The 12,929-nt window shown below is 43.6% G+C and overlaps 1 protein-coding gene across 3 annotated transcripts in view; it reads left to right on the top strand.

Moving 5' to 3' along the window:
- Positions 1-12,929, top strand: part of F13a1 (coagulation factor XIII A chain) — a 194,481-nt gene that overhangs the window by 143,311 nt on the left and 38,241 nt on the right. For all 3 annotated transcript variants that reach the window (XM_060372378.1, XM_060372377.1, XM_060372380.1), the window contains exon 11: positions 7,587-7,740. In XM_060372378.1, the coding sequence (XP_060228361.1) occupies positions 7,587-7,740 (154 nt within the window). The remainder of the gene's footprint in view (positions 1-7,586; positions 7,741-12,929) is intronic.

Raw genomic sequence — 12,929 nt, 5'->3', positions numbered from 1 at the left:
TAGCAGCCAAGATTCCCTGTGTAAATACAAAAGACCCATGATAGCTCCATTATAATCTTTTAACTTTGTAATGGTATGAAGAAATGGTACAAATTCAATAAACACCACACTTTGGATTTTGAATTCGGATCTCTTCCTCCGTTAATCATACATGGTCAGATCTTGGGTGATACTGGGTGGCAGGAAGCTGCAGCTCCCAGTCATCGCCAGAGCCACATGGAAAATGTCAGACACCCCACAGTGTGCCCTGCCATTCGGCTAAGATGTCCTGTAGGGGAGATATATGAAATGCTTTTTCAGCTTATCAAATCTTCTATTTACAATGAGTTTAATCTAAGTATAATCTTATCAAAAGGCGAAGAACATCTGTGTAGCCATAGTTCTAAGAGCAGAGCACTATGGACTTACAGGGGAAGGAGCAATGATTATTCAGACAAAGGAGGTTGGAAAGAAGTCAAGAGGGCCCAGTGAGATGGACCAGTGGGTAACGTGAGTTCAATCTCTGGGGCCCACAGAGTAAGAACAAACTCCCTCAATTTCCCCTTTGATCTCAAAGAGCACAACACAGTGCACACATTAAATAAATACATTTGAAAGAAAGAAGTCGGGGGGAAAAAGGAATTTCAGGCAGAGGGGATGAGTTGAGCATCCACGCGCTACATGGACAGCTAACAGCCATATAGACCTGTCAGCATAGTAATGGTGTATCAGGGTGTCAAATAAAGGCAAAGGCTAAGGGAAGGCTAAGGGGGATCTTCATATCCTGAGAAAATAAGCCTTTATTCTGTAAGCTAGGGAGAGTTATTAATGCCAAGAGGTGTCAGCCAGAGCACTGACAGCCTGTGGAACATGGGTTGGATGGAAGTGTCACTGACGACAGGAGATCTACCCGAGAGCTTGGGTTAATGGAGTCGGGAAGAGCTTTATGTCCCTCTAATAAAAAACCAAACAAAAACCTGGAAGCATATTTTAAGGAAAGAATGGTTTATTGGGGCCTGTAATTTGAGGGGGAATGGTCCCTTGTAATGGGGAAGGTATGGCAGCTGAGGCAGGGGCATGGATCAACTGGCTGCCTAACCTCAGGCAGTCCACTGGAAGCAGAGTTGGCCCGCCCTGAGCATCTCACTTTCTCCAGCTAGACTGTAGCTCCTAAGGGTTCCAAGGCTTCTCCAAACAGTGCCACCAGCTGGGAAGCAAGGGCTTAAACTCATGAATGTGTGACTCACAGCCACATTCAAAGCTATAAAAAAATGGCGGTCACCAGGAATGGAGGGGGCAGTATTGAGAAGTATATTGGAAGTCAGTGTTGGCATTTAGACAGCAGAAATCACAGCTGTGAAATACACAGAAGGAAAACACTGTACCTGCCATTGCAGCTTCTAGAAGCCTCCGGAGACCAACCTTACTGTGTTTGGAGTTTTATCCATTTGATTTCACTTTAGGATTTGAAAATTTGTACAAACCTCCCGGGCTGTCATCTGACAGTTTATGACACCCTGAGACTCTCTTAATGGGAGAGCGCTCTGAAACCCACGAAGCTTTCTTTGTATATTTTTATTGTGCTTTATTGCTGCAAAGAAGGAGAGAGGATGGCCCTCCTTGCAGTAGTGAAGGGCCTAATAGCTGCTAATGCAGGCACTTTTTGCTGTTATTAAATATAGATCAGGGCGTTAGGAATGTCATCAGGATTTGCAGATAATTGTTCCTCTCTCACTGCTGCAGAGGCGTCTTTGTCAGGCAGGCTGTTGCTTTAGCTTGGGCTGGGCTCCAGGTCCAAGCTATTTTGTCAGAGATATATGAGCTGCCTGAAAGCATACGAGGTACCTTCTCTCAGGGGTGCTCGCTAAGACCCCACAGGGGTGATTGGGTGACTTTAGCATGAGTCTCTGTGACTCAGGTTGAGGCTGATGCTCCCTCCCTCCCTCTACCTGTGTGTCATCCTTCCTCTTCCTACCCGAAGGGTGTCAGCAGGCCGCTTGCCCGGCCCTGCCTCTCAGCCTGCTGGTTTCCCAGCCATTCCTCACCAGCTTCCCGACTGTCCTGCTCATCGACTAATTGTCAGTTTTTCCGACACTTTCCTTGGTCTCTGAGTAAAAATAGAATCTCAAAGTGGAGAGAGACATGGAAAACATCCCCTTTCTTCTCTCTCACATTTTATAGAAAGGGACGGAAGGGAGCACGCTGAGCGTCTACACCTGGGATTCTTTGCCTCTCCCTCCTCATGCCTCCTTCACATTGTTGAGTTCCCTCCGGTTCAAAGAGCCAGGTGCCACTTTTTTCCCCAGCCAACCATGCCTAGGGGCTTCTGAACAGATAAGTGGAGCATAGAATGGGTTTAAATCTGAAGTCATCGAGTTCCCATGTCCAACCTGCCTCAGTGGTCCTCAGTAAAGAACTGCTTCTTGGGAAGGATCATTCTCTTCTGCCTTAACTTGTGTCAGTGGACTCTGCTGCCATCTTTACACAATCTCACCTCACACGGACATACACAGGCTAATGCACACACATGTAGATGAGTCACACACACACACACACACCAGGAATAGAAGTTTCCTGAAAGTAGGATATCCTCCATTCTCATCAGTAGGAGCAATATCTGCTGCAATGAATGAATACATACATACATACATACATACATACATACATACATACAAACAAACATACATACGTAATACATACATCAAACAGAGAACACTGATAAAAACAGCATCTTGGATATGAGGTCTCTTGTGGTATGAGATTTTATGGGAGACAAAGAGCACGTGTGACCCTGCAGAGAGCACCCACAGAGCAGGACCAGGCTCCCACAATCACTAGCTACAAATGGCAAGTGCAGGGTGAATGTTTGGCAGACGTGCCAGGAGGTGCCAGGCTGAGTGGGAATCCAATAAGTTCCGGGGGAAGCATTGCTTTCTCTGTAGGGCCTGCCCAAGGTTGTTTCCACAGATAAAAGGACAAAGCAAAAAGGCTTTGTCCTTGGGTCCTGACAAGATAACTTGAAAAGGTATCTCCAGCCCCACTAGCAGAAAACATGGAGTACACCATGCTATGGGAAACAGAAGCAAGTTTATAGTGATCCTCTAGCTTGCTGTGGGTCCATCCCACCACTCTGAGCCCCCAGGACCTGACAAATAATACAGCCTGTACAAAAAGCACCATGTCTGACCAGAGGCTATGCCTGGAAGGCAACACCAGCTGTCATGGCAGGATGCCTGGCTCTATGTGGCCAGTCTCTTTGACTGTAGAGGTAGGACTTAGGTGTTCACGAAGATGGATTTCCATGCAAAATAAACAAAAACAAGACAGACCACAAAACACAGAGGCTTTACCCACCAGGTGTAGATACAAATCTGTAATCCCAGCCGTTGAGAGGCTAAGGCCAAAGCAGAAGACAGCCTTTATGGGTACTAAGGGTGGAAAGTGTACTAAGACAGGGCTATATAGTGAGTTCCAGGACAAGCTGTGGTACACAGGATGACCTGCATCAAGAATTAAAGACAGGAGCTGCCAAGATGGTTCGGTGAGTGAAGATCCTTGTTGCGAAGGACAACCTGAGCTCAGTCCCTTGAACATAATGCTGGACAGAGAGAACTGACTTCTGCCAGTGTCCTCTGACCTACACAGATGCCTCCCAACACACATAAACAAATAAACAATCATTTAAAAAACACCAAAACATATGTATTAAGCAGTGATTCTCGACCTTCCTAATGCTGTGACCCCCCCAACCATAAAGTTATTTTCTTGCTACTTCATAACTGTTCATGCTACTGCTATGAATTGTAATGTAAATATCTGATAGACAGAATATGTGATTTGAGACCCCCCCACACACACACAGGGGTCACAATCCACAGATTTAGAACCTCTATTCTGTGCTATGCTATGCTATGCTATAGAGAGCTTTCCCAAGCAATTCTGATCTACCTACCAACCCTTCAATTGAAGTCATTTTCTCTCCCATGTTCAGAGAAGGTCGCGCAGCCTGAAGTCATTATTCATTGCAGTGTATCTGTGCATAACTACTGCTCTGGGCAGTTGGCTGTGGCTGGGGCCTATCTCCTGCACCTTTTTGAGCACCTAGATTGTTCATCATTAGACATGGATACAGAACTAGCACACCAATAACTGGACTGAGAGCAAGCTGATGCCACTTTCCCTCCACCTCCCACATAAAGAAATGCTATCTCAGCCATACATTACTCCTGTCCTCTTCCCCCAAGGGGCAGTGTTGTGGGGCTGGCCTGGGGTTTCAGCTCCATACGCTTCTTCAGCCGTAGGTGAACGCAGTCCAGGACTTAATCACTTCCCCATTAACCTGGTCCTCCTGGGAAACTGTGAGCTGTGGCAAGGGTTGGGATTAGGGGATGTTTATTATCACTGTTCGGGGAGGTTGAAAGTAAGGAAACAGCTGTCATGAGTGTGTTGCCTCCTACAAAAGGAGTGTTGGCACTCTCGGGAGCTCATTTAAATATACCCAAGGAGACATGGTTCTTAGGTAGTTGTCTGATCTTTCTTGCTCTACTTTCGGAGGTCCCGTCACAGTCTTAGGTTGCATTAAGCCCCAAGCATGGTGGTGCCTAGGTGAGAGAGGAAGTATGCAATGAGGTTCAAGGGGATAGGGCCAGCCCAAGTCAAAGTTCAAGGGGATGGGCTTATGGGCTATACCAGGTCAAAGGTTGAAAAAAGCCCGTGGACCAACCAATGTGAAGATGAAGAGAATGAGTTTGGGGTTGGCTCAGGGACTGTACCTCTCCAACAGCTTCCTGATACAAGCCCACAAAACTTCACTTGCCCTAATGAGTCATCTGTAGCAAATAGACTAAAACAGACTTTGTGATATTGGTGTTTGTGGCTTCCATTTTCACCTACAAGAAGTCTTGGAACCTTATAGGGCAAGTATTGACTACATTCTCCCTAGCAGAGGCCATACTAAGGAAGTATGGAAAGTTGTTCTCTTTAACCACAAATTTTAATGTTAGGAGTCTATCACCATATCAGCACCATCGTGCTATGGAGAGCATGCCTGTTTTAGTCAACTGGGAACTTTTAAAGTCATGTCCACACAGATCTCATCTCATGCTGAACTAAAAGATTCCTATAAAACTAGCAAAACAGGAATGAGGGATTACCATGTCACAGAAACCAGAGCTGAAGCTCACAGTGACTGACATGGCTTCCTGCAGGGCTACATCCAGCAGCAGTGTCCAGGCCTCCTACCATTAATCCCACATCTCTCCGGAAGGTGAGAGGCCTTGCACCTGCCCATCTTCCACCTTCCTTCTTTTCTTCTTCAGACACCTACGCAGCTTGCACATTTCAACCTGTTATTCTTTGCCCACCTCCACACTAGTCTGTGCACTCACAAAGGATCTTGGAGTTGCCCTCTCACAGTGCTTATGGTACTGTCTCCAATGAGTTCTCAGTCCTGGGTATGCATCAGGGTCATCCAAGACCATTTTAAAAATATATTCAGAATGCCACCAGAGCTTCCTAAATCAGGCATATACTTGTTTTTAAGTCATTCCCCTAGCCACCCCGATGATTCTGACTCCCATAATCACACACACACACACACACACACACACACACACACACACACACACACTGTGTCAACTCTATAATGGAAGGACCAGATCTCAGCATTAGGGCTCTGGCACTTTGGATACTATCTGAGAAAGCTATTAAATAATACATAATTATCGATAACATTTACTAAGTGTTACCTCTATGCCAGGCACTATGGTAAGTAGTTCACATGCATTTATTTCAGTTAATTCTGCCAGTAATCCTGTGAGGAGGGCACTTTTATTACCTCACTTAAAGGAGTAGGAGCTGAGCTGGGACAGAGATAGAAAAACATACCAGGGACAATTGGCAGTGCTGCTGTTTCCCACCTGATGCCCTGATAATGAGCAGAACTTCAAAACAGGGAGTATGTGCACCACAGAAGGGGACTGTGGAATCAGCCACCTCCCAGGCAGATTTGGCATTGCCTCTAGAAAGCACCCTGGGGACACGGAACCTTGAAAGAGCGTGGGTTCAACTTCATTCCCAAGGTACTGTCTCCAGTTTCTACAAACAGCATTGTGTAGATGCTGAGTCACCAGAAATTGTCTGGATTCCTCCTGGATGGTTTAATTATATTTTTTAATTAAAATGCATTCTGCTACAAGTGACACAGATATGACCGAAACAGACAGGGGTTTCTTCTTTCTATGAAATCCTGAACTTGGCAGTCCAAGCTTTGTCTCTTTGAATGGCTCATCTGGGCTGCAAGCCTCTTTCCTCTCAGCTACTTTCTCATGGCTGACCAAGTTTTTCTGTTTTGGATAGACAGCAGGTAGACAATATCTCCAAGCAGTGTGCCACTCCCCATGAAGATGTGTAAGGGCGAAAGGGAGGGAAGATTCTCCTATGCCCCTCTTTCATTTGGTAGCAGTTAGAATTCTTCCCAAGAAGCCACCTTGCTGACTTTCCTCCCTCCTACAAATAGGTTTCATGGCCTTTGCTAGCAGGAAGGCAAGGAATGAGAATTATGCTCCCAGTTTCCCCTCCCCCCAAAAAAAGGTTGAATTCACTGGGAAGAGAAGGGAAAGAAAGAAATGTTCACTGATGAAAGAAATGATAGGCACTATCAGTGAGTCTCCCTTGAGTCATGACTGATCCAAAGTGGATTCTCCTCCATAGTGCTTTAAGCCTTTTTATTTATTTCTATTGGTGTGTGTGTGTGTGTGTGTGTGTGTGTGTGAAGACACATGCATTTATATGGCAATAAGAGGACTCTGTGGAATGGTTCTATCCCAGCATCTTTATATGGGTCCTGAGAACTGACTCCGGTGGGCAGGCCTGAATGGCAAGCACCTTTTCTAGCAGAGCTTTCACTCTCAGCCCAGGATGTTTTTAAAAGGAGCTTGTCCAATGGCTTCACTTCTGTTGAAGAAAGAAAGGAGCTCAGTTCTACAGCATGTGTATCCACAACATGGAGCATTAAAGATCTTGGAGATGGGAATTTACTTTGTTTTTTCCTAAAGCATGATGTTTGTGCATCTCGGTGTGACTTGAGATAGAAATGTGTGCTGACAAATGATGATATAATCCCAACTCTTCAGTCAGTTTTATGTGTTGGGAACTTTATACTTATCTCGGCATTCTAATGTATATCACAGACTGTATTAACCAGAGCCATGGAAAACGCAGAAGGAATTTCCTCACTCCAACTGAATGTTAGTGCCCCTGACTGAACTTTTTTATGCCTTTGCCTTGACTTCCTTGTCTCTAGAAACCCCTACTTTGTTCTCTTCGTCAAGATCAGCACTTCCATTTCTACAAAGTGAGAATGTATGGGATTTGTATTTCTGTATCTGGCTGATTTCATTTAGCATAAAGCCTTCCAGCACTACCTGTACTGCTACAAATAACAGGATTTTATGCATTTTATGGCTAAATAGTATCCTTGGCTATGTGTTTACCTATTCACCACTGGTGAGCATCCATGTTAATCACATGTTTTAGCTAATGTGAATGCTAAAGGTTAGGAACAAAAACATTTGATGATGGCTAATGAGCTCCTCTCCTCTTTCTAGGTCAACAGTGATCTTGTTTACATTACCTCCAAGAAAGATGGCACTCATGTGGTAGAAGCCGTGGATGCCACCCATATTGGGAAGTTAATTGTGACCAAACAAATTGGAGGAGATGGCATACAGGATATTACTGATACTTACAAATTTCAAGAAGGTAATTTGCTACAACTGAATGCATTTTTCCCAATTCCATTTAGTACTTATTCACTGTCAAGATGAAATATGTTCCAGAGAATGGCCTGGCATTCGCAGCATCTGGTATAAGGGCAGAAACATAAACTCTCACAAGCAACAGACACCCACAGTTCTTCATTATTTTGCTTGACTGTTTTGAGCAGAATTTCCCTTCACATGGCTTGTGATGTGAGTTTGTTTCAAATTCCACTTCAGTAGACTACATAGAATGTATTCTTGCTTATATGAATGTATAAGCAAGAATCCCATTAGAACACACTATCTGCATGATATCAACTTAATTAAATAATAGAAATTAAGTCACTACCTCACATTTGTTAAGTACTTTACAAATTATTTTTAATACATTGTTCCATTAGGTTGTCATGGAAACCTTCTGGTGCATATGATAGATTGATAAGATAGTACAAACTCACTAATTTAGGATAATTAGGTTGAAGCCAAGTTTCAATTACAAATTAATGTTTGGGGGTGGAACAAATTAATGTTGCGGTGAGGGGTGGAAACTTCTGTTGTATAGTATATTTCAGATCATACTATTGTGTTCAGTTACATCTCAAACAATAGTATCTAACAATCCTAACAGTAACAGTGCACAGGACAGTTTTTGTCCCCACACAAGAAGTAGAATCATTATCCAGAGAAGGTTGTAGGAACAGGAAAACGCTGGGTACCTAGAAAGAGAGTCCAAAGAACTGAAGAATGAGAAAAGACCTCATTTGAAGACATAAGGATAGGGATTCCAGGAAGCGGAACCATAGTCAAAGACAGGAAATGAGAAACAGCTCCAAATGTTTAGGGCATTGCTAGCCTCCATACCACTTCTAGCCTGGAATGCCCAGTGCCAGCTGAGTGAGAATGCTGGCTGGCTTGAGAGCAGAAAGATACAGTATTTTGGAAAAGGTTCACCTCCAGAGATTCTTAATAGTGGCATTTATTTTAGTGAATGGATAAAAAATTATGGCTAATTAGCATACACTAAATATTCATTGGCATTCCTGAAGTGCTAATGTGTGCAGGGTTTGTTTTCAGTGTTTTATACTGCCTCCTTGCTCTTATTTACAGAGACGATTTGCATTATAAAGACAAAGCCTGCTGAACTGAGACAGGTGTGCAGTGTTGACGCTTACAATTTCTGTCATCTGAACTCATGAATTTTTACTGTTTTTCCAAAATGGTTCGGTCTCTGCGTTTGGTAGGCTTCCACTGCACAATACAAACACACAAAAGAAAACTTCTCTCCCTCGTCGGCATTTTGACTTTTCTCTAGAAGGAAAGTTAAAAACAATACAAACACAATAAGACCAAGCAAGCAAACAATGCCCCCTCTTACAGAGAGGCAAAGAAAACGACTTGAAAAAGCAAAAGGGAGACTCCTTAGAGCATGTGTAAGAAATCCACTGCACCCACTCAGCAGCCTGTCTTAACCACACAACACGCTCCTACGTGGGGCTGGGGACACCACAGCCCTGCTGTGTGGCTTCCTGTGGAAGAAAGCAGAGCCCAGTCCCTGCTGTTCCAGAAGGGAAGTGCTACAACATGGCATGGGCGGATGGCCCAAGTTCAGAGAAGGGCACCCACCAGAAAGGGCCTTCAAATCTTCATGGTATGAAACTCAGTGTTTCAGTCACACTGAACACTGTAGGTTCAGTCTAGGTAGGCTCGGTAGGAGAGCACTTGCCTGGTTCAAGTCTCAGCACTACCAAAACTGCTATCCAAAGAGTAAATGAGAATTTTAGGTTGTGCTGGGGAAAGAGTTCTTCAGGGAAATGGATGAAGCAGGATGGCAGTGTGACTGCTTTTTTTTCTACTGAGGAGCTGTAGATGGTTCAATGAGTGAAAGGTGAGCTCACCATCCCTGTGAACAGTGTTCAGCCATGGGATCAGATGGTGGATGAAGGCAGCAGTAAAACCACTGGAAAGAGATAAAAGCCTGCAGCAGATCCCAGCTACCGTGAACTGTCAGTCCCAAAGGTGACAGTGGTCACCAGATAGGAACAGGGAAGGTTTAGATCTTAAGAGAGGAAGACACCTATCTATGAAAGAGAAGCTGGGGCTTGACCTGTGATACACAAATGTAAATCATGATGCCCAGCCATTCATGAAGAAGACTCCTGGGGTCCAGAGCACATCACCTTAACATGAAGGTGAAAGGTGAAAGGTGGTGGGTGTTTTGAACCAAGTAGAACTCCTGATATAGTGTAAGAGACAATTCAACTGCCTTCTGGGCTACGATTTGACACCAGGTAAAAATGCATCTCTTGATCAAGGATGCTTCCCAATCTAACTGCCCAAACTTTCCAGTGGAGTGCTTTTCTGAGACTCGAGGGACTCCATCAGACTGTAGTGGGAAAAGGGATTGATTATTGATGTCTGCTTCTGGCTTTCAATAAGAGTGAGCAGTGATTGCTCCTGGCTGTGGATTTTCTACTCTGAATCTCGCGGTGTATTTTCTGTAACTTCTCTGAATCCACATCCACTGAATATGGACAGTAAAATATGGAGATGAATGAGGACAGAAAAGAAATTGTACCAGACATAGGGATGGAATGATGCAGTTAATTAACTGGTAGAGAGATTACTTTTCACTTCAACTAAAACAGCATCAATTTAAACTTTTTTCAAAATATAAGATTTAGAAATGTTAAAGCCTTGAAAAGCAGAATTCTGAAAATGTTCTCTGGTGATATGTTCTCTTTTATGACGGTATCTGGACCCATTCTCTCTTTGCTCCATCTATTACTACAGCTATTGCTTCTCTCTCTCTTTCTCTCCATCTCTCTTCGTCCCTGCATGAACATTTAGGCATTTGCTATATTCAACTATTTCTCTTAACAGAACTGTTTGCAACACTCACTGTTCATTTCTACACATGCCCATTCTGTGCTCTTCTGCATCTGCTAGCCACCATCTTGAGAGACCTGGGGAGGGAGAATATATCCAGCCTGTTTTCTCCTGTCCCTGGGGACCATCTGCAAGCAACATCTCCAAAGCCATTCTTTTTTAAAAAAAAATTTAATTTATTACAATTTATTCAATTTGTATCCTAGGTGTAGCCCCTTCCCTCATTCCCTCCCAATCCTGCCCTCCCTCCCTCTTTTCCTCTCATGCCCCTCCCCAAGTCCACTGATAAGGAAGGTCCCCCTCCCCTTCCAACTGACCCCAGCCTATCAGGTCGCACCAGGCCTGGCTGCATTGTCTACTTCTGTGGCCTGGTAAGGATGCCCCTGCTCCTCAGGGGGAAATGATCAAAGAGCCAGCCACTGAGTTCATGTCAGAGACAGTCCCTGTTCCCCTTACTAAAATCCCACTTGGAAACTGAGCTGCCATGGGCTACATCTATGCAAGGGATCTAGGTTATCTCCATGAATGTTCCTTGGTTGTAGTATCAGTCTCAGAAAAGACCCCTGTGCCCAGATTTTTTTGGTTCTGTTGCTCTCCTTGTGGAGCTCCTGTTCCTCCAGGTCTTTCTATCTCCTCTTCTTTCATAGGATTCCCTGCACTCTGCCCAAAGTTTCGCTATGAATCTCAGCCTCTGCTTTGACACCATGCTGGGTAGAGTCTTTCAGAGGCCCTCTCTGGTAGGCTCTTGTCCTGTTCCCTGTTTTCTCCCTTTTCCAAAGTATATCCTGTTTGCCTTTCTTAATGAGGACAGAGCATCTTACCTGGGGTCATCCTTCTTGCTTAGTTTCTTTAGTTTCTTCTTTCCGTTTTGAATTTCCTTAATCTCCTTTATTGCTCTATCAAGAACTTCAAGAACAATGTTGAAGAGATATGGAGAGAGTGGGCAGCCTTGCCTTGTCCCTGCTTTCAGTGGGATTGATTTAAGTTTCTCTCCGTTTAGTTTGATATTGGCTATTGGCTTGCTGTATATTGCCTTTACTATGTTTAGGTAAGTGCCTTTTATCCCTGATCTCTCCAGGATTTTAAACATGAGAGTTGGATTTTATTAAATGCTTTTTCAGGATCTATGGAGATGATCATGTGAATTTTTTTTTCCTTTGGTTTGTTTATATGGTAGAATACATTGATGGATTTCTATCCCCTGCACCCCTGCATATCTGGAATGAAGCCTACTTAGTCATACTGGATAATAATCTTTGATGTGTTCTTGGATTCAGTTTGTGGGTGTTTTGCTGAGTATTTTTTGCACCAATGTTCATAAGGGAGATTGGCCTAAAATTCTCTTTCTTTGTTGGGTCTTTGTGAGATTTAGGTATCAAGGTGACTGTACCTTCATAGAATGAGTTTGGTAATATTCCCTCTGTTTCTATATTGTGGAATAGTTTGAAGAGTATTGGTGTTAGCTCTTCTTTGAAGGTTTGGTAGAATTCCGTGCTGAAACCATCTGGCCCTGGGCTTTTATTTTTTTGGATGGGAGAATTTTGATAACAGCTTCTATTTCCTTAGGGGATATAGGACTATTTAATTTCTTTACCTGATTTATTTAATTGATTTATTAAATCAATTAAATTACCTTAAAGGTAATTTATTAAATTACTTAATTTATTTAATTGATTCTGCTTTGGTAAGTGGAATCAAGCAAGGAAATTGTCCATTTCATTTAGATTTACAAATTTTATGGCGTATAGGCTTTTGTAGTAAGACCTAATGATTGTTTGAATTTCCTCATTGTCTGTCATTATGTGCCCCTTTTCATTTCTGATTTTGCTGATTTGGATAGTGTCTCTCCGCCTTTTAATTAGTTTGGATAAGGGTTTATCTATCTTGTTGATTTTCTCAAAGAACCAGCTCTCGGTTTCATTGATCCTTTGAACTATTATCTTTGTTTTTAGTTTATTGACTTCAGCCCTGAGTTTGATCATTTCCAGCCATCTAGTCCTCTTGGGTGTGTCTGCTTCCATTGTGTCCCACAAATTTGGGTATGCTGTGCCTTCATTTTCATTGACTCCCGAAGTCGCTCTGAACTGCACGGCGGCATTGTCATCAGTGTCTTCAGGCGCCAGCCTGCCTACCCGCCTAGCTTCCTGATGGTGTTCACCCCTTTCTTGTCACGATTCTCTTGTTTCTATAGCAGAGCTCTCTCATGGTTCCACCGCACCTATCACCTATTGTGTTCACTGTCTCCTGCAATCTAGGCTTGCCTTTCTCCACTCCACTCCAAATGCCCCTTGCTTCTGGCTGCCC

Source organism: Meriones unguiculatus, chromosome 19 (assembly GCF_030254825.1).
Source record: "Meriones unguiculatus strain TT.TT164.6M chromosome 19, Bangor_MerUng_6.1, whole genome shotgun sequence".
Classification (NCBI taxonomy): Eukaryota; Metazoa; Chordata; class Mammalia; order Rodentia; family Muridae; genus Meriones; species Meriones unguiculatus.
This window is presented reverse-complemented; position numbering and strand designations above follow the sequence as displayed.